At 37.5% G+C, this 25,072-nt stretch overlaps 1 protein-coding gene across 8 annotated transcripts in view; it reads left to right on the top strand.

The window, feature by feature from the left end:
* LOC131681752 (GATA zinc finger domain-containing protein 10) overlaps positions 1 to 22,323 on the top strand; it is a 64,733-nt gene extending 42,410 nt beyond the window's left edge. For 5 of the 8 annotated variants that reach the window (XM_058962754.1, XM_058962760.1, XM_058962759.1 and 2 more), the window contains 6 exons: positions 2,990 to 3,052; positions 3,114 to 3,252; positions 3,322 to 4,606; positions 20,855 to 21,570; positions 21,630 to 21,748; positions 21,812 to 22,323. In XM_058962754.1, coding sequence (XP_058818737.1) covers positions 2,990 to 3,052; positions 3,114 to 3,252; positions 3,322 to 4,606; positions 20,855 to 21,570; positions 21,630 to 21,748; positions 21,812 to 21,942 — 2,453 coding nt within the window. In that variant the 3' untranslated portion in view covers positions 21,943 to 22,323. The remainder of the gene's footprint in view (positions 1 to 2,989; positions 3,053 to 3,113; positions 3,253 to 3,321; positions 4,607 to 20,854; positions 21,571 to 21,629; positions 21,749 to 21,811) is intronic. The other 3 variants (XM_058962757.1, XM_058962758.1, XM_058962755.1) reach the window with 3 other exon arrangements.
* The last annotated feature ends 2,749 nt before the right edge of the window (positions 22,324 to 25,072 follow it).

Below are 25,072 nucleotides of genomic sequence, written 5' to 3'. Positions count from 1 at the left end.
AAATGTCAACCATAACAGGCATTAACATGGCATCGGTGACTACCGTATCTGGCTTATAGCTACAGGGTTTATAAGCTCTACAGTAGAGCTGCATATACCCATATACGGCATGTTTTAATGCTTGATATTCGTAGTGCTTATAAGCATTTTCGAAGCTTGTATAGAACCTATAAACATCGAAAAACTGTTATATACTGAATATAATGCTTGCTTTAATGCTTAGTGGTTTCCGGGGACGGACACCATATTATGAAGTTAGATTCCTATATCGACCGTACCAATGCGCAGTGCAGTGAGTGAACACAGCAAAGGTCGTTAAATTCATTCGAAATTTGAAACACAAATCCCATCTGGCGGTTTGTCTTGTCAATAATATAGTCGAAATGAGGTCAGAAAATAAGTGCAGAATCCAAAGGGATTCCAAGATCACACACACTCAAAATGCAGATCTCCAGTAGTCGCAGTAGTCGTATGTGATTGTCTTGTGCTTGTGATGATACGATATTACACATCAATTATGAATATTAATTGTTAGCAAATTTAAAGAGCACCAGTCATTCAAAGTGTTCTATAGCTAGGCAATCGCTGAAGCACTTGACGATCATGTATAATTTAACGTCATAATACTATAGCTATATCATTAACAAAAAGTGTGAATAAGAGTGGGCCCGTATTACTTCCTTGAGGAACACTCCAGTTATTTGTGAATGGCGCAAAAACCACGAATCCAATTTTTACTTAAAGTAAAAATCTTACGATCTGTCCGATGTGATTCGAGCCAACGAATTAGATCAATGTCAAGTTCATATATATCGTATCGATCTGAGCATCCTTAATACGTAAGCAGAATGAAACAATTTGAACGAGATTCGTGGAGATTGTACATCTTTTTGGGATAAATCCATGTTGATTCAACGAAATGTAGCTTTAGCAGGATGCAATGAGCATATCTTTATGACCTCAAAGACTATGGATCAAACATACAACAATATAATTCCTCTGTAATTTTCAATATAAAAGATGTCCCACATCAAATTACATCACGGAAAAACGCTGTAGAAATTTACCTAGTGAACGGATCCTTTTCAAACTTTCAGACAATAAAATATGGCGCATTAGTAAGCTTTTATTTCATTCAACTTCAATATCATAACCGTATGCTCGCATTTTACGTTCCGCTCATTAGGTTCTGTACAACAAGTGCAACTTCTTCTGTACGGAAACCTATTTTTCGTCATCCCTTCTTCAGATTTGATCTCCTTGGGATGCCTCCGTAGTGCCTGCTTCATAATTGCTCAGTATTTTTCGATGAACTTTAGTACCTTCCTGCTTCAACATAGGAAGTAGAAGCTTTCGTAAACACTCCTTGCGGTAGATCTCGCACTCCGTTTGCCACATGAGCAGATCGCTTGCCAAATCATGTGTTTAATGGTAAATTTTGAAAGTTTCTGCTTCTTTCCTTCCTCCGGAACATCAAATTGAAGGCGGTGAAGAACAGTAGTTTCGGAGCCGTAAGCCTCATCGTAAGCCTCATCATCCATGATGAGACAATGGGGCATCGTCAGCATGCAGGTATGCAGTTTCCAGTCCCGTGAATTTGCCATCGTATTTTGCCGCTTGTCGCGATTTGAAGTCTTCTGAACTTAGTACGTAAGCAGTCCCTCCTGATTCTTGGCTCTCTGAACGAATGACTTGGACAGATTCAACTTTTTGGCCACACCGAAGCATTGGGATTCCGGTGAGTCGCTTTCACTACACGTTCGTGATCCTGATTACTAATAGAACATCCATTCTGACCGCATTTCTCCTTTCGTTCGATGCCCAGAGTTTGGTGGTAACGTTTAATCACACGACTCACTGTTGACTGCACGATTCCGAGTTGCTTTCCGATGTCCCGATGAGAGAGTTGTGGATTTTCCAGGTGCTTGCGCAAAATCAATTCGGGACGTTGCTTTTAGGGTGGCGCCATTTTTAATAATTTAAGAAAAAACTGACAGCGAAAAAAATACAGTGTAAATAATACACTCTAAACTACTTTTATCTAAATATTCACGAGAAAATAGCAAGAAATGGTCATGGGATCGATACATGGTGCTACAAAATAAAAATAATTGAATGTACTTTTAAAGTGATATAGTAAAGATTGTAGATCTGCTCAAATACAACACAAAACCACGTTTGATCAATTTAATATACCATCAAAATCTTGATTAATGGCAAAAAAATGATTTTTCAGAACTTTCTGCTATAATTTTTTTCCGCTGTCATTTTTCAACCGATTTTAAATTTTGTGTTTTAAAAAAAAGAATAAATGGCCTTTCCAGCGATTTTGATCAAAAATAGATCATTGGATGCGGAATTAAATGCTCTCCTTAATTTTTTATTAAAACAAAGACGTTTCCCAATAAAAAAAGTTGAGCAATTTTTAAATTTTTAATCGAAAATTAGCAAAATAATGGTAACTTTCATATTGTTGTCCCAAAACCTCATAGTACTTTTAACAAAAGAACATAACGTAGCACACCGTGGGAAAGGAAGTTTCTTTTTCTTGCCAAAACAATCAGAAAATTTAAAATCGGTTGAAAAATGATCACGCAAAATATGTTTAAGTGCCTTTAAGTTTCGAAAAATCGTTTTTTTGCAATAATTCAAGATTTTGAGGGTATACAACATCTTTCATACATTGTTTTGTGCTGCATTTGATGAGATCTACAATCTATACTAGGTCTCTTGAAAAGTACAAAATCACTGTAGCACCGTGTAATCATTATTCGCTAGCGCCAAACGATATTTGGCGAAACGACAATGTGTATGGCAATACAATCGAAGTGTCCTAAATAGATCTGAGCCTTTTAAAATGAAGAAGTCGATTACGTAGTTGCTTACGAACTGGCTTATTTCTATAGCATACAGTCCATATTAAGTTTTTTATTTCGTCATATTATTTAGAACACTCTCATATAGTTCTCTTTTCTCCAATTCTTTACAGTTTGCAAAGAATGGCTGGTCCGGGAGGATAGTGCATTCGCATATCAACTTCAAAATCAGGAAAGTAAGTGCAAATTATACGAATAACTTCCTTTGCTACATTCTTCAACCCCAATTACAAACAGTTTCAGATCACTACAAAGGCAACAAACACCGCAATCAGATAGTACGCCAAGACTTCCCAACCGCGCTTTCGGAGCAAATCCGGGAAAAGGAAGACGCCGAACGCCAAGCTGCGTTGTATCATCAGATGATCAATGAGCAGTAAGTACTGTTTACATATGTGCCTGCTAACATGCAATATTTACTCGTCATAAAAAAAATTCATTGCAGAGAAGAAATGGATGCCAAAGTTGCACGCGACATCGCCGATCAGTTAAAACGTGAGACTGAACTTAAGCGTAGGCTGGAAGCAGAGAAAGGTGAAATGCTTGCTCGAAAGTTACAGGAACAGGTAGCAATAGGCAACAGCAGGAAGCATCATCGGGTGGTCGAACCGGAGCTCGCTTTTCCATTGCCACCTCGAAATCATCCGAAACCTGCACAACAGCAGGTACCCGCAAGACCGCCTTCAATTCATCACGCCTCGCCGTTTATCGCACATTCACCTCCGGGACAAGCTTCAGCTTTGGAGCAACCGGATCTGCACTATGCCTCTCTAGAACTTAATTCGCCAAAGCGACCACCCCCGCAACCAATATTTCAGAACGGAAGAAATTCATCGGCCAACATCTATCAGGAAATTTTGCACAATCAAGCGCCGAACTTCAATCGTTATGATCAAGATGAGGAAGGTTATACGAACATAAATCTGCATTCACACACACCAGAAAAAAAGCAACCTACCTTCCCGAACCCCAGAAATGGATCCACGTCAGTTGATATCGTAGACAGCATTCGACAGTACGATTTACCGTATGAAAATGACTTCAGCTATCAGCTCCCACCTCCACCCTCACTCAACGATATCACAGGTCACAGTCAGCAGCGATTCAGCGGCCAAAGGACAAACCACAACTCGGATGTGTACAACAAATTCAACCATAACGTTGGAACAGAAGAAGACTTTCGAAACAACTCGAATTTTAATAAAATATCACCGGAAAAAATCGTCACTCCTCCGAGTTTGTCGGGAGCATATGGCGGAGCCTCTAGCAAGCCATCCCGGGCAGCAGCTGCAGTAAACTATAATGCGTATGATGATGACGACATAGAGGAAGCTCTCGCTCAGCCTCTACCATCGAATCACACACCACAGCTCAATCAAATTGGTCTGCCGTCGAATTTAGAACTGGGTGCCAGTTCAAGCTCTCGTTACTCGAACAGTGCTAGCAGCATGGGACATAGTTCACACTCGCATCAGCATCACCATCATCAGAATCCTCATATGTACCAAAACCATCACCCGCATCATGCCCAGATTCAACAGCAACAACAACAACAACAGCAGCAGCAGCAGCAGCAGCAAGCTCTGCAGCATAGTCAAGCATCCCCGACGCATTCCAAGAGTGGAAACTATGAAAAGGCTGATCGGATACGGACCCTTAAAGATTTGGGACTACCACCGGAGGAAATCCATGAAATCGATAAAAGGCTGGAGCAGGAGCTGAAGGATGAGGTAAGCCAGGTCAAAGTAGTTATTTCATTTTGTTAGTTTATTTAGTTTTGGTTATGTTGTGATTTTCGGTTCGAGCGGGTCCGTGTCTAGTGTCATGTGTCTTGTTCGAAAGTCATGACTAGAGGCAGACTCGTTCAGGCCTTTGATCGTTTCCTTCGGTTCGATTGTTTTATAGTTGGTTTCTTACTTCAGTTCAAGGTAATTGTACGTTATATTCAATGTTTCATAATCGTATATTCGACTAAAGAATCGTGTTTTTTTTACTTTTACTTTATTTTTATTTAAGTGTCTTTAAATTTATTTTTAATTTATTACGTTAAAGAACCGTGCATCAATAACGTAGCTTTTAAGGCGTAAGCGGTCTACAGATTTGGTCTCTATGAAAAGGGTAGTGGTAGTGAAGCTTTATAGTTGAAATATCGACAGGTACTAAAATCTATTGTTTCCGTTACACAAACGATTGCTTTTCCGTAGCCAAATATCAAAAGATCAGGAAACATAGAAATGTCAAACGCATAGATAAGTTAGATTTATTTTGCTAGCTTCCTGATGGTAGCATTCACGCAATTTTGTAGGAAGAAAACAAGAAGACTGCCCCGTGAATAGCTCATAGAAATTTCTTCAAGATCTTTGAACACGGAACCAATAGCCAACGATCTGTTGGACGTCACGCATACATCCATTTCTTAGGAAGTCGATGTAGGTGATGTCAGAACTTTGACGTTGCTGATGGGTTGACGTGACTATGAGGTGGTGATATACATGATGTCGTTTAAGCAAGCAAAGCACAATGGTGTAGCCAGGGGGGTTTGAGGGTTTAACCACTACCCTCCCCTCACAAACTAAAATTATTTCGATTGCAAAATAATACTTAATGCTGGCGAATTAAATTAAATATTCAATAATATTAATTTTGGAAGTATATCGTGTGATCACTTCATTGAGAGCCTATGGTTTTAGGCATCATGAGAACTTTAGGAAAATTGTGGGAATTGGATCTCCAAGCCAAGGTCCCATAGTTGTCAAATTATCAAGAGCTCTTTTTTGTAGAGATGTCCCGAAAAATGGATTGGGGACAATGTTTCGAATGGGAAGCAAAATTTGATTATGTTGGTTACCTATAAACAAAAACATGCTCATCGAAAAATTGCATACATTCCAATATTTGCTGCGTAGAATTGAGACAAAAACTCAATGAGAATAACAACGACAATAATATTTTGGAATGCACAAAATGATGAAATATGACGTTTTCCGATTGTCCCTAGCAGGTAGGGACCGGTTTTTATGAGCATTCAATTTTTGTTGTATTATCAATTATATAAATAGCCACAAGGCAGGATTGAAAATAATAAAGATTTCATAATATATCAAGTTGGTGGCTTACACTTACGTCCCCAACCCCCATTTCATTTAAAATGTTAAATTTCAAAATAACGGTTCTCAGCCGCGTTCAAACCATGCGACGCAGTTTTATGGAAACGATCACAACATTTGTCCAGTGTAAGAAACCTAGGCCATCTCCCCGGAACTGACCGTAGTTCCGGATATATCCGGATAGCACTGGGGTTACCTCCCATCCGAAAAGAAAAACTTTAAACTGCGATGTTTAAAACTTTGATTTTTTTAAAAAAAGGCATTGGCCATCATTCTGAGGGTTTTCGGTCGAATCGGCTACCCCCTGGAATATTCCAGGAACCTGGTTCCACCACGAAGAGGACAATTTTCGATCGCTTCTAAAACTCGTCTTGTGGCATGTCAAACTTCATGATTATCCAGGGCAAGTATAGTGGAGGCAATTTTGAGAATTGGCCACAACCAGGGATATTCTGACAACATAGTTCCTCCAGCAAAGAGGACACTTTTCGATCCGTCATAAAACCCGTCTTGCGGCATCATCAACTTCATGGTTTTGTAAATCCTGCAAATGATCTACTTTCATGATGTCTGACACGCAACTTAAAACTGGTTTCACAACGGACCGAAAAGAGTTCTCTTTTCAGGAATAGCCAAATTCAGGTTCAATTCGAACAAAATACCTTCACATAGTAGTATTGTCATAATGACTTGATTTGCAAAAGCATGAAGTTTGACATGTAGCAAGGTGGGTTTTATGACCGGTTGAAAAGTGTCCTCTTTACCGGGGGAACCAGGATCCTGGAATACTCCAAGGTGTGGTCCCCTAAAAATATCTCCGAGTGAATTTATTCACAAAATCATGTCACCAGACAGGGTTTCAAAAAGGTCGAAAAGTGTCTTCTTTTCCGAAGAAACCAGGTTCCCGGAATACTCCGGGAATGTGGCCAATTAGACCAAAAACCCTTAAAATGACCTCTAGTGTACTTGTTTTGCAAATCAGAACGTTTGAAGTGTCGCTAGACGAATTTTGCAACCAGTTCAAAAATGTTTTCTTTGCGGGAGGAACCAGATTGTATCCAATTTGACCAAAACCCTCAAGATATCCTTGAGTGCACTTGTTTGGTAAATTCATGAAGTTTGGCATGCCACAAGACGGGTTTTAAAACTGATCGAAAATTGTACTCTTACCGCAGGGACCAGGTTTTCGAAATAAATCGGAGTTTGGCCAATTAGACCTAAAACCTTCAAAATGGCCTTTAGTGTATTTGTTTCGCAAAGTCATGAAGTTTGACGTGCCGCAAGATGGATTTTATGACCGATCGGAGTGTTCGTTTTGCTGAAGGAAAAAGGTTTTCGGAATACCCCGAGGTAGGGTCAATTAGTCCTCCAGTGTAACGGGCTCTGTAACCGGTCGGAAAGCGTCCCTTTTTTACCGGAGGAACCACGTTCCCGGAATATCCCGCTGTGTGTCCAATTTGAGCCATCCAAATGTTTTCAACTGCACCTGTTTTGCAAAATATGAAGTTTGCACCTCGTTTTATAATCGATCGAAAATTGTCCTCTTTACTGGTGAAACCAGATTCCCGGAATATTCCTGGGCGTGGCTGATTCGCCCAAAAACTCTCAGAATGTTGGTCAATGATTTATTTACAAAATTCAGGTTTTATGGTTTTTCACTTTTCGTCAAAGGAGGTAACGCCAGTACCATAAAACGGGGAAACATTGATCAAGTTTTTCGAATAACTTGCTTCAAATCAGGTAGACGTAACTGTTTGCATTTTCAAAACAAGTATTGGTACCCATGGATTGAAAACGTGCAAATTGTTTAGTAATTTATTTCGTTTTACTGTAAAACTAAAATAAATTTGTTGTAAATTTTCATTCGTTGTTTTCGGGGTAACTTTGATCGACAAAATATGTGTATCAAGATAAGGAATATCGCTCCAAATGTTGTGTAAATTGCATATGCAGGCGATTTTATGGCCCAATATTGTGTCGTCTCGTAAGAAAACAAAATTGTCTGGAAGGATCGGCCGACTTTTATCGTACTTTTTTTGGGGAAATAGTCGAAATTAAATAGGGTAAAGTGCCTATTTTCACCATACTAAGGAGGGTGCCTCACTAATTCATTAATTACTCGGCCTACAATCAATGCAATGCGTACAAATTGGCATCAACAGCTTTGCTTCGTTGTTAAGAACTGTGATAAAAACACAAATGCGCTGAAAACGGCGAAATTCTCGTGTTTGAGCGCAACGAAAACTCGAATCGAGTGCCCCTATTATTGCGCTATCATTTGACTCAATGCGTAGAACAAAGATGGCAGTTACTGCTCTAACCAACGGCTTCAAATGCGTAGTGTGATAAAAGAAACATGGCGAAAATAGGCTCATCACCCTAGTTAGCGATAAAAATCTCGGATTTTTTAAATAAATTATTGGTCAAAAATATTTACGGTTTCTAAAAAAGTTATCAGTTCAGTTAGGTTGGTTGATTTCATTAATAATTGTTTGAACAGATTGAAACGATGCATGAAAGTTGTATCATTTTCAATTTGAATTTGTGTTCATAAAAGATACATTAAATGACGAAATAATCGTTGCATCTAGCGCTGAACATGTTTAGAATATGGTTTGTATTTTGTTTCGATTATTTTGTTAGAGGGAATTATCTGAAAAAAGTCTCATTTGATCAAACTTACCCCGGTGATGACAGATACCCCGTTTTATGCAGGCCCGTAGCCAGCATTTTTTTCGGACTTGAAATTTTTTTTAAACCAGGTTCACCAGTACGTTTAAACCTGGTTTAAGCGCTAAGCGAGGGCGAAGAAATCGGTCCTTAAAGAAATCAATTCCAAATCCAAGACAATCCTAAAAATATGTTCATTGTCACAAGAAAGGCTATAGTACTTACTCTCGTTACAACAATGGATATTCTAGAGTTCACAGTATTTAGGCGGAGGGTGGGCGTAGCGTAGTTGGTAAATCGATTGCCTTGTGCGCAGTGCACCTGGGTTCGAGTCCCAACCCCGCCCATAGGGTTAGAAATTTTTCTAACCCGAAGAGGCGAATGACTTTAACGTTAAAACCTCTATAGGGGAACTGGGGGCAAGTCCGACAACGTGGGTAAGCCCGACACCCAACGACTTTTCCCAGATATCAAATTTTGAATCATACAATAATAACAGGATATCATTAGTACGATTATTTTGAGCATTTAGAGACACACAGATGCCATATAGATTCATCCAACGTCACAAAATAAACAAAACATGCGAAAAGTTGATGCGCGCTTGGATGTTATTTTTAGTTGAAACACTTTAAGGTTTTAACAGCACAAAGGCTTTGGAAATCACCAGTATTTTTGCCGCACATTCTAATCTACTCTCCATATCATTATTTATCTGCGTTGAAGATAAGTTTGAGTAATCCAACACGGTTTATTGGGCATTTAACAAAAATGTGCACGGTTGGGGTAAGACCGACAGTTTTAGGAGGGGTAAGAACGCTATTTATTTATGGTTGAGTTCATTTTTGATTCAATGCGAATGACTGGGAGTTGTTCATGGTATTCTACTTTTATAACATCATGTTATTATTTGAAATATCCGGAAACTCTGATATTTGCATTTATTCCTTTTCAGTATTGTCTCAAACCGACCAAAAAATTAAAAATCAAATTGAGCGCGATTCATAGTTTTTATTATAAAACGAAAGGAAAAAGGATAATCTAATAGGAATCTGAATCGGATAGCTTACTACAAAAGCGTATGTTACTTCTAAGTGAATGAATCTTAGTAACAGGGGATATATTCTTCTTGCAGAACGGATCTTACTTCTTAGAATGGCTTCACTAGCGCTAATAAAGCTTGAAAAGATTAAGAGGGAAAATCTTTACCATAATACAAACCAAGTGTTGAACAATATTTATTCACACCTTCCTCTCTTCCTCTTGCTACGCGATGAAATTCCAGAAAGCATGCATTTGTATCACACATACTCATATACACATAGTTACACTTTATCACACATACACAACACATTTTTAATGAAAAAATTGGACAAAAAGAAAGCTAACAAGGGTGACGCTCGTGCCATTTCGGGGTGTCGGTCTTACCCGCAGCGTTTTTAAAATGTTATTTTTCTCCATTTTTTGGCAACCAATAATTTTTAATGAATCCAATTTTTTGAAATGCTTAAAAAATTATATCTTGTTAAGAACCATGTAAACAAGGATTACGCACAGAATACTCAATTTTTGGAGCTTTTTGGTATTTTAGAAAAATGATTGCGCTTAAGGTGTCGGACTTGCCCCCAGTTCCCCTAATCGAAATAAAACAAAAAGTATTTAGGCGCTAACCGATTATGACAATGCTTGACGGTGCTGGAAAACGCAAGGTGTTCCAAGCTACACGTTTAAAAGGTGTAGAAGATGCTAAAACGAAATGAGTAGATAAATATCCATAAAATGTTCGAACGAAGAGAATGTCGAAATTCGCACAAAATCTTCTGATTTAGCAAGCGATTTGTAGATGCGCAGAAACGGTTCAATTTCTATTTTCTTTATCTTTCGTCCTGCGAGTATGACCAGTTCTAAGGTATCATGTTAACATAATTTTTTGATATATTCTATTTAAATGAAACTATTTTCAAGACTGATCTTGGTCTGGTAGAGCGCCAGTTAGGAAGAATTTTTGGTGATCAACAAAATCAAAATATAAATTTAAATGATTAAATCAACTAAAGGAAACTGCCCACAATTTAAGTTATTCCAGAAAATTGTCCACAAATCGAATGAAATTCACTTAACACTGATTACTAATATCTTCTAATTTACCTTCAAGTCGTCAGTCGTCGTGCATGCTTCGTTCATCGTGGAGTTTCAAAACCACGAAATTGACAGAACTAGCTCGTTGAATCTACAAATCCTCTCGTTTCGTCGTTTTATTGAAACATTCCAACGCAAGTTGAATCCAAATTTTAAATACACAGTAAATTGATCCCTTCATGCACGGTTAATGGTTAATGATATATCGTGCCCTGATGCCAAACAAATGTCCTCAACTACCTATACTCATTTTGTTGCTAATAGTTTTATATTCTTTCTAAATTGTGACGTAGGTGATTTTACAGTGACTATGAGAGCGGTTTTCATTTTGATAAAAAAAAACCTGTTTTAATCCACCTAGAGGTGCAATTGTGCCTTTCTCATTTCTCCAAACTATGATTTAACCCTTAAATGCGCAATGTTGTTTTAAAACAACATTGCGAAAACCATCTTAAAATTATCAGAGTAGCGTATTAATTTTGAGAGACAATTTTCAGAAAATTTGAAAAAAATTGCTTTGCGCCTTTAAAGGTTAATAGCTGGTTCGTACAATATAACATTATGGAAATGTCTTTCATTCTTATTACACTTGGTAAGTATATATAAGAGCACCTTTTTGCATTCATCGCGGTATCGGTTTGAATCGGAGTTTTCTATGTGATCGCACTCCACAACCCGTAACTCCGGAGCCGGAAGTCGGATGGAGATGGAATTTAATATCAGTTTCCGGGGACGCTACACCTTTCATTTGAGACCAAGTTGATCAAATCGGTCTAGCCATTTTCGAGAAACCAATATAACCGTTATTCTGAACTTGGATGCTTCCGGATCCGTCGATGGTGGCCAGTGTGGCCAAAGAGACTTTGAATGACTATTGGTGACCTAGATCTACAAATTCAATAGTTGTGTTTACATTTTGGAAACAAATTCACCTTTTTACATTCATCGCAGAATTCGCTAGAATCGGGATTTGCTGCGTGATCGTACGTATCACCCTGCAATTCAGGAACCAGAACTCGGATCCACACAAAATTCAACAGCAGCTGATGGACCTTTCATTTAAAATCAAGTTTGTCAAAATCGGTTTAGAACATTCCGAGAAACCGATGTGGACAAATCAACAAATTTTGTTTTGTAACCATACTTTTCAACTCACAATCCGGAACAAGAAGTCGGTTGAAAATGAAACTCAATAGCAACCTATGGGAATATTATCAGCATGAGTTAGGGTGATGAGCCTATTTTCACCATACTAAGCAGGGTGCCTCACTAATTCGGTAATTCGGCCTTACAATCAATGGACTGCGCAAAAATTGACATCAACCGCTTTGCTTCGTTGTTAAGAACCAATATAATAACACAAATCCGTTGAAAACAGTAAAATTCTCGTGTTTGAGCACAATGAAAACTCGAATCAAGTGCCCCTATTGTTGCGCTACCATTTGACTCAATGCGTTGAACAAAGATGACAGACACTGCTCTAACCAACGGCTTCAAATGGGTAGGGTGTTAATAGAAACATGGCGCAAATAGGCTCATCACCCTAAATGTTACCTTCATGTGATTATATTTTGAAATGTTGGTGGAATGGGTTTGAAAGTGGAGGGAATGGGGGGTTAGTAGAGTGGGAATGGAGGATGAGTCAGAAATACTTCATCTTATTTCGGTATACGGGGTGGATGAAGGAAATGCGGGCGCGAGGGTGGTCCAAGGGGAGGGGAGTGATGAAGGAGGGAGGTGTAAGGGCAAGGCATGGGGAGGGGGGGAGGTGCGCGATGCAATATTCAACTCCATATTTTGCCTTCCATTTGAGACTTGGTTTGAGAAAATCGGTTCAGTCATCACCGAAGAACCGATGTGACTTTTATTGTGGAATATGCCCGGAATTCCGGACTTCCGAAATCGTCGATAGTGGACAATATATTCAAAGAATGTTTGATTGGCAATCAGTGATCTAGATCTGCGATTAGAAGTAATTTGGTGACCATTTCAATAGTTTTTAGCCTCTGAGGTATTACGATTGTACCGATTTATATGGGAAATTCCAGTGTATCCTTACTAACACCCCTGTAACTCCGGAAGCAAGAGTCAGAACCGAATGAATTCAGCAGCAGTCAACATTATTACTGTATCTTTCATTTGAAATCAAGTTTGTGAAAATCGGTCGAGAATTCGTTGGGGAATGGGTGTGATATTAGCTTAGGAACTTGGCGGGTTCCCCGAGGGCGTCATGAACCGTCATAGATGGCCAATGTGGTCAAAGGTGCTTTAATTGATCATTAGTGATCCAGACCCGCAAACTAGAGTAATGTTACATCAATTTTAATATGTTTTACATCATTTTAACATCATGGTGGTACCAGTTTATATTAGAATTTGCTGTGTGACCGCACTCTTCAACCCGTAACTCCGGAACTGGAAGTCGGATCAACTAAAAATTCAACAGCAGCTTATGGGAGCGTTATACCTTTCAGATGAAACTGAGTTTGCGAAAATCGGTTCAGCCATCTCTGAGAAAATTGTGTGAGTTTAAATGACACACACACATACACACACAGCCATTTGCCGATCTCGACGAACTGAATCGAATGGTGTATGACACTCGGCCCTCCGGGCCTCGGTTAAAAAGTCGATTTTTACAGTGATTGCATAGCCTTTCTTTGTATGAGAAAGGCAAAACAGGGTTCATCTAAACGCACGGTAACTGGTGTCTTGACGGTTAATGTATTACCAAAAGAACTAGAAACTATAAATATGAACAAGCTCAATAATTTCAGCATCTCTTTATTCCGACACATGAACAGGTATACATCGCACTTACTTCCCCTTCGGCGAAGAGTAACGTGGGTGTAAGGTCAACTTTCTATGATGATTTCTGTTGTTCTGTAGTTGAGTGTACAGAAAATATAGAACAGCTGCTTTCAATTTATTTATTAATTTTTCTCTCTTTTTCTCTGCTCATCTCTCTCATTTTATTCCATAACGAACACAAATAAAACGAAATCATGAAATCGAAACTATAGTCCCAACTTATTGACTGTAGACTCAACTAGTTACAACATTTTAGTCGCTCTCGGTGATAGGCTACTGATGTCTGTTCACTGTATCGTTACGTCGTTTTTAAACTTACATAGACATTAATTGGAAACCATCGAAAGCGACAAAAATGCTGCTGCTGGTTGCAACATCAAGTTTATTATGATTGATGGACTAATATATGGTTTAGCATCAATTGACATCCGTTGAAAAGCAAGGATGAAATCACAACAGGTAGTCTTACCAATACTATGTACGTTTCTGTATGTCAACAACATTAGTATTATACGAGGGTATACAATTCATGGGTTGATGAACACCTCACGAAAACCGATGTTTTACCACTTTTTGGCTTGTTCATTTTTTCTTGTTTATTGTTCGATTGTTTAAAATATCACTACCTTGCGGACTAATAATGTTTAAATACGGAACACATTCCCTGCATTAAATGAAATTGAGTGTCAATAGAAATACTATTGCATTAAAATGACGCGAAAACAAAAACTATCTTCTCGATTATATTGTCATCAGTAAATGGAAATGTTTTTGTCTAGCACGCTTGAGTGAGATGCCTGATGTTTCTACTAAGCGTACAGTACACTAACCTATTACAGAAATTCTATTTACTTTTGCTTTAGCTAACTTTATTCTGGCTAATATATAACAAAATATCTGAGTTTTGTTAGACACAACCAGTAGCGCTAAAGTGCTCATTTTGGGGCAGTTTTTGAGCTCACTTTTTTATAAAACTTCTGCATTTTTATTATGTATTTCGTTTATTTTATTCGGTTCAATGCATTAGCTAAATGAAGCCTTGTGTCTTGAATGTATGTCCATGATGTATGCAATGAAAATGATAAAACGTGAATGGTTATCCTACAGAACTATTGACTAGGCTGGGAAATGTTTTTTCCTAGCCAACAGTGTCGTGGTAGTTGTTCATTTCTATCTCGTACACTTTCTTATCATCATAGTGGTTACTGCCATGTCCATGTTCGCGAATTTCTGGTGGGTCACGAGTGTCGACTTCCTTAATAATGGCGCTGATTGTTGATTTTGAGATACTAGACGCAGTTTTTGCCGTGAATATTATCCGAACAGCAGCCAAAATTGGGCTAATGTTTGTTTTTCAGGTAATGGTATTGGAGACTATGGATGCGCAAATGATACTATCGCATTGTGTTTTTACGTGCATGGTCAGGTAGGAGGAAATATGTCGGTCCACCTAGATTCTCACCACAAAAACACCATTTAATATATAGAGGATTACTTACTAGATGTGTCCTTTATAATAAATTCCATTTTTACAAATGTGACAGGAATCTTTGAATAGCCACGGTGCAAGTAAGTGGTATCAGATCTTGTAGCCGAGCATTGCTTTTCTCATCGTCCATATATATGAGGATCAACCACGTTTTACAAGTTGTTATGCAAAATGACTGGTTTCGCCTGGGTTAATTTGTTAAATGGCATCAGCACTGAACACCTGACATGGTTAAATACGTTAAAGGCGATGTTCGTAAGCATAACCTCCATATTCACCTACAGCAAATATTTCACATCACGAATGTTCGATCTTATGCGAAAAGACCGGAAGTCAATAGTCTCCGTATTTGGCTGGAGTACCACTTCTTGCTTCTGCGACTCAATCATGCGACAGATTCCCACAACAAGAATTAAAGTAACAGTTTCTTCTGTTCTTCCGACGAGTCATACAATATGAAGGGAACTGTTTTATCACATACATCAGCATACTGAGTAGATATCGTGACCGCTGTCTTCGAAATAGCAATCTTCCTCACAATTCTCGCATTAATTTGCATCGCAAACAAGACACAAATCTTTTTAAGAGTCACCGAAAAACATTTAAAAAAAATTCCTAAATTTATTTTTGAAAAGTTTCGAGCCCCCCCCCCCCTCTGGCTACGTGTCTGGTTTTATGATACTCCCAACAATATATCCGAAGCTACGGTCAGTTCCGGAAACATGGCCTTGGTGTCTTAAACTGGACAAATTTTGTGATCGTTTTCAAAAAACCAAATTTGGTTAGAACGCTGCTGAGAACCATTATTTTGAAATTTAACATTATCATTGAAATGGGGGTTGGGGACGTAAGAGTTAATGATGTATACATATTTGAGTTATGAATTGAATGGTGTAATAACATTTTTGTATAAGAGCACTCGTCAGTTGTGAGCTTTCATAGTGAAGAAAACTAAAATTAAAGCGCGAAAGCATTTTTTTCGGTCATGATCACATTATTTCGATACTGTCAGCTCTAGATGTTTAGCATCTTTGAAGAATATTAGAACGTAAAGCAGAACCTCTTCTAATAAAATAATGTTGGCGGGTAATCCTCCGAGAAGTAATATACGAAGGATTCAGTGCAAGAACGGCCCAAGTCAAAAAATATCAATATAAAATAAATGGGTTCATCAGAATTATTCTTCCATAATTACTTCAAGAAGATTTAATCACCAACAATATTATATCAAAAGAAGCGCTTTTTATGTTGAAAAGCTTCTTGTTAAACCTACAAAGTTGATGATTTCGAAATTATATGATTATGATCGTTGGAAAACTTTATTCCACCTTAACCCTAGAACGTTGCACTGGGGTACAAATATACCCCACGCCTTCTTTGGAGCCGTGTGAAGACGAGAATTCGGCATTTATCGACGTGGGACCCCAACCATAATTCAATTTAGTGTTCATAGTAAGAGTAGGAAAAGGTGGTATAGCCAGTTTGCTTATAACTTTCGTGGAAGCGGGTGTCAAAGTTGGCGTGGGGTATATTTGTACCCCAGTGTACGGTTGCCGTTAGTGTTTCGTCAGGTTTCGTTCTGTCAGTGCAAATGTGACTCGTGACAATACCAGTTTAAATACTGGTTGTTTTACTACATAAGTAACAATTGGTGTTATATTATCATTTTTAATCATTTTTTCAATTAATTTAATTTAATTTTGAATTAGAAAAAAAAATCGTTCTCATTTTTGTAGATTTTTATTGTTTTATTGTTTATTTTTTATAGCTTTTCAAAACAATGGCTCGCAAGTATAATTTGCGCACAGTAACTGTTGTAACAGTAACGATGCGTGTTACCAATGAACTACTGGTCAGAAATTTTTTGTCATTTCAGTTTCCTTCCCATTTCGTGGTATTTTCCAAAACCCGAGTTTTAAACTTTCACTCTTCCAAATAATTGCACTTTTTCAAAAATATCGAAATTCCATTTTGCTATGTTTCTAGACCATTCTTTCAACTTTTAGAATCATTTATTTTTTTTTTTCAAATCGGCTAAAAATTCACAAGGTATAGTAATTTTTGTGAAAAAAGTCAAAGCCTCGATTTTGCATTTTTTTTGTTCAAGTCAATTTATGTATCATTCACTCAATAAATTCCGTACTTTCACTTACACAGCTGTTTTCGCAATTAAAAAACGAAGAAAATGATGTATTATACATTTCTTCTGCATGCATTTTTTACCTGCGAAAATTGAAATTAATCGCGTGGGGGTACATTTATACCCCAGTGCAACGTTTTATGGTGGAAAACGCAAGTGCAAAGTTCTAGGGTTAAAAGTACGTTTTATATTTGCATTCTTTGACTTCATTGACATTTTATAGAAGAAATTATAAAAGGCGTCTGTTAGGCAAATTTTGTTTCTGCACTTTCATTAATTTATCACACTTTCATGAAATGTAAGTATTTTCGAAAAATTAATTTTTTAAATTTTGATTATAGAGGTTTTAACCTTAGGGTCATTCGCATCTTTGTGGGTGAAAAAAATCTCTCTAGAAAAATTTCTATTCCTATGTGCGGGGCTGGGAATCAAACTCAGGTGAGCTGCGTTCAAGGCAATCGATTTACCAATTATGCTGTGCCCGCCCCAAGAAAAATCAATGATTTTCATCAAACTCCCCTCCCAAACCAAATTTCTGGCTACCCTTTCTGAAGCAAGGATTAGGTGGTAGACAATTTGGTAGACAATTTGAAATAAAATTTGTGACCTTGAAATGAATTATTTTTAGAATTTATTTGAAATTAATACACTCAGTTACAGTCTTGATAAAGTATCCCGATATTAGCAATCGTACAATGTGTACCAAAAATTATTTCTTTTGTCACTTTAACACTCCCCGAGAGAGAAGCATTGAATGTTGCTGTTATTTAATTTGCTTGTTTTATACTGCTTGGTGCGTGAGCTTGACGGAACCGCGTGTCTCTTAACTATTTGCAAGAAATAAAAAAAACTACAAGGGGCACGAACTGTAGACGTAGGAATACACTACTTAATGTAAAATATTTGTGTTCTTTGTTTTTTGTTTCAAATTTTGCGCTAAATCGTATTCAGAGTTGGCAGCACCCTCTCAGATTTTAATGAAACTTTCTGTACATGAAGAATTTGTCACAGAAAGCTACTTTGCATACTTTGTTTTTCCAAAAATGATCTAGACTGTCTTTTGAAAAGTGTCAAACTTTTTTTACCATTTTTTTCAAATAACAAAATCTTATACGAGTGATTTCCACAAAATGAGTTAAATTTTTTAATAAAAATATTGAAAAAATTCTTTATCGACTCCTACACTGAAAAAAATCGATTTTAAATGTATAAAATCCATTTACAAAAAAAACATCTTTGATTTGGATGAAATTTTGTTCCAAGATAGGTAATTATGCTCCTTACCTCCAATTCAAAAATTCAAATTGGGCACCTTTAAGGAAAAAAAGATATTTAAAAAACTTTCCCTTGCGCAAACTAATTTTTTTTCACTGTATTTTTATCAAAAACTAAACCAATGAAAGTCAGAACCATCTCAAAATTCAATAAAACTCAGTTTGTGAGAAAATATTGTCTAATTAAGCAACTTTTATTATTAATCAAGAATCCAATTGAAAAGAGTTCACGTCATTGAACTAATATTCCACTAATACTTCTTTATTTTCTTGTTTAGTTCCAAAAAGATCAGGGAAAGAAATAAGCACCACAACATTATGTACTAAATTTTACATAATTATTTATTTATTTTTATATGTAACATTTGTCTTAAAACTATCTTTATGCATGCTATTTTGTATTATTTCTATACAAGGAAAATATTTTTGGTTCGTCTTCTGAATTAGAATACCTTTTCGCCTCTACTTTGCCATCAGGAATAGGCCCAAAACTGTGGAATTTTGAGTGCCAGATATTGTTTTGGCGTTATTATACAGTTCTTCAAGTCCTTGACATTTTGTTGTACTGCTCAGTGGATATGCAGCAGAATTTTTAATTTTGTGATATCTTTATCAACATTCAATTAGCTAGAGATTACTGGGTAGGGAATGTTATGAAAATTAGAGCCATAGTACTGAAGTGGGAGCAAGGATGTAAAGTATACAGATCGGAAAAGTGGCAGGGCCATTGGAACAGGCTTAATATCTTACGGGCTTAACTTTTGTCTTCTGCTGATGAGGGTCGAGCTTAGGCAGCATAACTACGAATCACCCGAGGTCACCAGCATGTCTCCTGTCATAGACTATCTAGAGTGGAAGATAGTCTATGGTGATATATGTATTTTGTGACAAAGTTCTCATGTACAGAAAGTTTCAGTAAAATCTAAGAGGGTGCTGCCAATATTTGTTCGAGTTGGCGCGAAATTCGTCACGCAAAAACAGGATTATTTTGTATTACACTCATTAACTGAACGTAGTAATCTACATCCAATATTCGAAACCACTTAAAGTAATACGTATGATAGAAATAGCTCCAAGGCAGTGAAAAGAACTTTTGGTGAATTAAGTTTACTAACACTGCGGTTTTTTTTTGGATGTCAGCGATCTTTGTTAAAACCAGATACGTCATATCGAATTGTAAAATAGCAGTAAACAGCTGTTGTTAAGCTCTAGAGATATTTTGTTTCCAAAAATAATATGTTGCTTGATTTCTTAAAAGTGCATCGCTTTGGTAAGGTTGTTCTATAGGTCCGTCATATAACATTGTACCGAACATATATTTTCGGCATCTAGAAACTTTTTTCGTTAAAAAATACACATCTTGCATGGTTTTATTATATATCGTCATGGAAGTTTGCCATTTTGATTTCATCGTCTTGGATTTAAAAATGGTAATTCACCATATTAACCGTTCCAGAAAAAACTCATATTTTAATGTTTCAGATAATAGACTTTTTACGGCTCATGCACGTACACGTCACATGGCACAAATACTACATAACTAGCTGGAGGAAAATAATAAACAAAGACGGAAAAGCAAATGAGATTGCTTTCAACCAAGAAACTGCATTAGTGTTCGTGAGACCGGCCGACAAAAACTCAATGGCGATAGACATCGATTTTAATTCTTTAGAGAGTTTTTCCAAAGCAAATTTGTTCACATTTAATCATTTGACACGAATAATCGCCAACACAAGGTCGCCATTTTGAATTTGTTTCCACCATTTTGGTTTTAGTATAACTGCAAACATAAATTGTTGAACTGTAAACAGCTTCATAGAACCAAATATTTCGATATTGCCCCATCGACTCTGAGGAACTCATTTCATTCATTTCGCTTGTCTATTCGGCAGCACTGCGCATCATTTTACTGCTTCTTCTTTCAACCGAAGCAACGTGTGCAGAAAAAATCAGGTTCGGTTTTCTAAAGCCGAACCGAAACCGCTGTTGAAAATACATCAACACGAGTTGAAACTCGTGCATACATGTAAACGGTGCTAAGTGACTCGGTTATGTTTTCGAAACTGAGACTCATTTGAGGATTTGGTTTCGTTTACCATGTGAACGAAATCAGAACCGCACACGGTGTGCACCAGTTGTTTACACGTGATGAGATTTTGAGAACCGTACCGGTGCATTTACCACCGGTTGGTTTTCTTACCAACTTCTGATTCCTATTGAATGTATCTCAAACACAAAAACAAGAGATAGTTCCGTATTCAATTCTAAAAGAATTGATGTATGCCATTTTTAGAATTTACTCAAACCAATTAACTGAACCAACTATTTCATTCTTTCGATTCTTTTAGGAGCTGGCTCGAAAACTGCAGGAACAAGAAGCAGACGGACTGGATCAAGAGGTGATTGATCGGCGTGTTGCTATGGAAGCTCAAGACAAAGAGCTCGCAAAGATGCTGCAAGAGCGAGAACGAGCTAAGGCGAAACGCGCTCGAGAAAAGGCTCGCCTAAAGAAAGAGATGCAACGTCAGCAGCAACAACTTCAAGATCCGGAGGCAACCGAGGCTGGAGCCGTTGGTGAAAATAGTTCATCTCTGCCCCACGGAGATCAACAGCCTGCTTCTCTGGAAGCGATTGCCAGTGATCCGGATGGTGATTCTTACTCAAATCCGATCGACTTGCTGCAACAATCGCCAACGTCGGGGGCTGTTGGAGAAATAGTTGGTGCTAGTAGTAAACGATACTATGGACCACCGGCGCATTCCCCAGAGCATGGCGTAGGTCAGCATAGGGCCCAGAGTAGTGTTTCATCGCATGGATCTGGGTCCGGAAACCACTATCTAAACGCACAATCTTTGCCTAGTGAAGACAGCTACTCGAATCCGATAGATATGATAAGGCACCAAAAATCCGCACCAAATTTAAAATTGTCGGCCAATGTGCAACGGTTAGTTGAAAATGGTCGTAAGGATGATGATATCTACGTACTGCCAGTTTCCGATAGGGAAGATAGTCGGAGCCCTCAACGGCCCAATCATTTGGATGTTAGGGGAGTTCGGATGTCAAGGTAGCTATTTCTGTTAAATAAGTAGTATGAAATAATAAAAAAAAAATCATCTCATTTAGAAGTCAATACACGGATGATAACATTGCTGCCAGAATTGACCCCACATACAACACTTCAGGCACCAGCCCGATGAACACCAACTCCATGACAGCTTCAACGCTTTCGTCTCCTCCAGGTGGTAATTAAAATAATTTTAGCCGTCTTCAATACCTTATTAGCATGTCTTATTTCTACTTTTAAGATATTCTCGAATTTTCCGATCCCGGATCATCTAGTCCAGTGCCACCGTACATGCCGATACAGGGAACCAGGCGGAATAACTCAGCCGACAATAAGAAACGAAAATCAAAAGAACGTTGTGCTCAACAATGAAACAGAATCCGGAATGAGCAATAGTTTTGAACTTGTTACTTATATATTTACTAGTTATTGCTATTTGTGTCAACGCTATCATTATTATTCGAATGATAAAACATGTCTATGGGACAATAACCCACAACAAAACCGACAGAAAAAAACGATTGTCGATGTCGTCGATATTTATTGCGCGGTACTTTATATTAATAGGAGTATAGAGTATATTACTGTCTGTACCGGAATCTCTTCGGAAAGAGTTATGTAATATTTTTCTTCAAGCTAAAATGTAAGGCTAATTTAAACGCAAATTATTTTTGTATTTTAATTTTTATTTACAAAGCAGGAATACTTTTTGTGAATGCGTTTTATATCTATTTTCTGTGTACACGTATTTAATGGAAATATATTTTGTAATAAAATTGCATTTTAGTTAAATGTTCGAGAGTTATTTATAGTATTACAAATATAATGAAAGTTACAAACTGAATACGCAATTTGGCGTGCATCTTATTAACTCGTTCTGGTCTGATGGTACCCAGAAAATCTTAGTTTACAATATTGTAGTGCTACTAACATTATTCAAATGTGATTTCATGTGAAAAGCATAGCGATACAATGCGCGCAGAATTTTCCGAAGACAAGCAACGGTCTTGTTGCTTTTGGAAAAGAGCAGACAACATTGAGTTGCATGGGACCATTTATATTGGCTTTGGTGTGGAAACAGAGAAATTATTTCAAGTTGTCAATACACATATGGTGCATTTAGAATCTTTTAACATTCAACCTAGCAAGCCCTCTGCGTTACACCAAAGCCAACGTTCAATTGGCACTAACTTTATTTGTCGTTAGACCGATTTTGATGCATTTTTTGAAAAGGAACCGAAAATTATTCCAATTTTCAAAAATTCTTTACAAATTACATTTCAAGCTATGACTCTGGAATAAATCCCAGGAATGTAGTAGGGTACTAACATTTGGTCATTTTCAGTTTTTCCTAAATATTTTCAAAAGAACGCTGCAATTCCACATTTTTTGGCAAAAAATTTGTTGGACATGACCTTCGTACACAATAATCGTACTTCATATTTGTGTAATACGAATTGGCCAGTTGCTGGGAGGGATTCCCAAAAGTGGCCAATCATAGGCTTACTTGCATATGCTTTAGTCATTTCAGAAAGCCTCAATTATTCTAACAAATCATGAAAGATTAGTACGGTAAGCAATTTATGCAATATAGTTTTAATATAGATAAACCACTCTCTGAATAGTTCCGGGAATTCCGGAATTAAGTTTCCAGTAACAAATCCTGTTATACGACATATCAAAAAAAATGAACTCGAAGACCTAAGAAGAATGCAAACATATATGAAGACATCTGACCATATTCAGACACTTGAAGACCCGTTCTGGGTATTCCGCAACACGGTTCCCAGGATGAATTTTATCTTTTATGGTAACCATGGCGTGCGGTAAAGCAAAAAAAAACATCAATTCGATGATATCCGAGGAAAGCAAGCATATTTGAAGACATCCGAACACATGTGGCCTCTTGATGCCCGGTCCATGAATTCCAGCACACGGTTCCCAGGACGCTTTTGTGCTCATCAGTAAAAATCAGAACTTCTGTACCACCGGGACATCAGTCCTAACAACTCGTTTCAACGCACGCGTACTGACTCCGTGCTGACATATTTATTACACAACGTTAATGCGTTGAAGCGAGGATGCGATCTGCAAATAAATTTTACACAATTTTGACAAAACACTTTAGTTTTTGTATCTTTGTGCAAAGGGCAGTAATGACGACTATTACGCTGCTTTATGGTAAATGCTTTGGGTTAAAGATCGTGACACGAACTACATTGTGACATTCACATTTAGCATTGCATTTAGCAGTCGGTCTTACTGCGGTGCTATACAGTTCGTCATATTTCTGGACGAAAGCTTCTTGTGCAGTAGCAACGTCGTTTGGGAGTTCTTTTTCTTCCCGTCTCATTCGTACAAGCTCTATAGTCAATTCCTGAGCAAGCCATGCCAAATACTTAAGCTATTTGGAAGAATCACCTTTATAATTGCGGGTTTCGTCTGTTCAATCAACAGATTTGAGTTATGCGTTACTTAATCTATCATGTCCATAGCTAATGGTAGAGTCCGGCGACGCGTTGTTATGAGGACGTAATTTTGTCGGTAAGAGAGCAACGCCTCCTTTATACCTATTTGTTACTAGCTTTTACCTCGACTCCGTTCGACAATTCCATGATTTAATTAAAATGAAATGAACAAGTATCATGAATGGTCAAAACAACTAAAATTAATTTAAAGAATTCAAATAAAAATATGTTTCAACCCTGGATCAAGCAATGTGTAATTGTTCGTGTGAGTAACACGGACTTTTCGAATTGACCTCGTAAAATTTGAATGATTGTCCTTGCGGCTTGTTTCTATTCATTACAAATGCAAATATCACCGGAAACTGCAAACGCTTAAATTCAAATAGTATTTCAATTGGAATGCGCGGAATAAGTACAACATTATTTACCTATCAGCAATTTGTTATAGTCTACTCCCATTGCACAATTTCGGTGGATAAACTTTGTGCAATAGTAAAATGGGTGAACCGAGTTCGAAAAACAATTGATGTGATGTGGATGAATAAATTCAAGAACACGATCGGATAATTTGTCGCCTCTTAACACTGTATTAGCAGATCAGTATGTTATAAATGTGCCGAGCAGTTTTTGAATTTGTTTATTGATTCGCTACATGAGTAAATAGCTCATATAAAGTTGAAAACTCATTTTTTTTTTCTTTTTTCCTTTTTTATTTCGACTATGTTAGTCACATTTTCAGAAGGCAAAAATTAAGCCCGCACGATATTAAGCCTGTTCTAATGACCCTGCCACTTCTAGTTTTCCGATCTGTTTACTTCACATCCTTGCTCTCACTTGAGTACTATGGCTCTAAGTTTCATAACTTTCCCTACCCAGTAATCTCTGGCTAATTGAATGTCGTTAAAACGTAAAAAAAAAGTTGAAAACTCAATTTGATGTTGTGATGTTACAGGAAATGATTATTTCTGTTGTTATAGTTGTGGTCGTTTTAATGGTTAAAAGAACTTCAACTGAGGAAACGTGGACCTTTGAAA

The sequence above is a fragment of the Topomyia yanbarensis genome, chromosome 2 (assembly GCF_030247195.1).
Source record: "Topomyia yanbarensis strain Yona2022 chromosome 2, ASM3024719v1, whole genome shotgun sequence".
NCBI lineage: Eukaryota > Metazoa > Arthropoda > Insecta > Diptera > Culicidae > Topomyia > Topomyia yanbarensis.
Note: the sequence above shows the minus strand (reverse complement) of the source record. Positions and strands in the feature narration are given on the sequence as shown.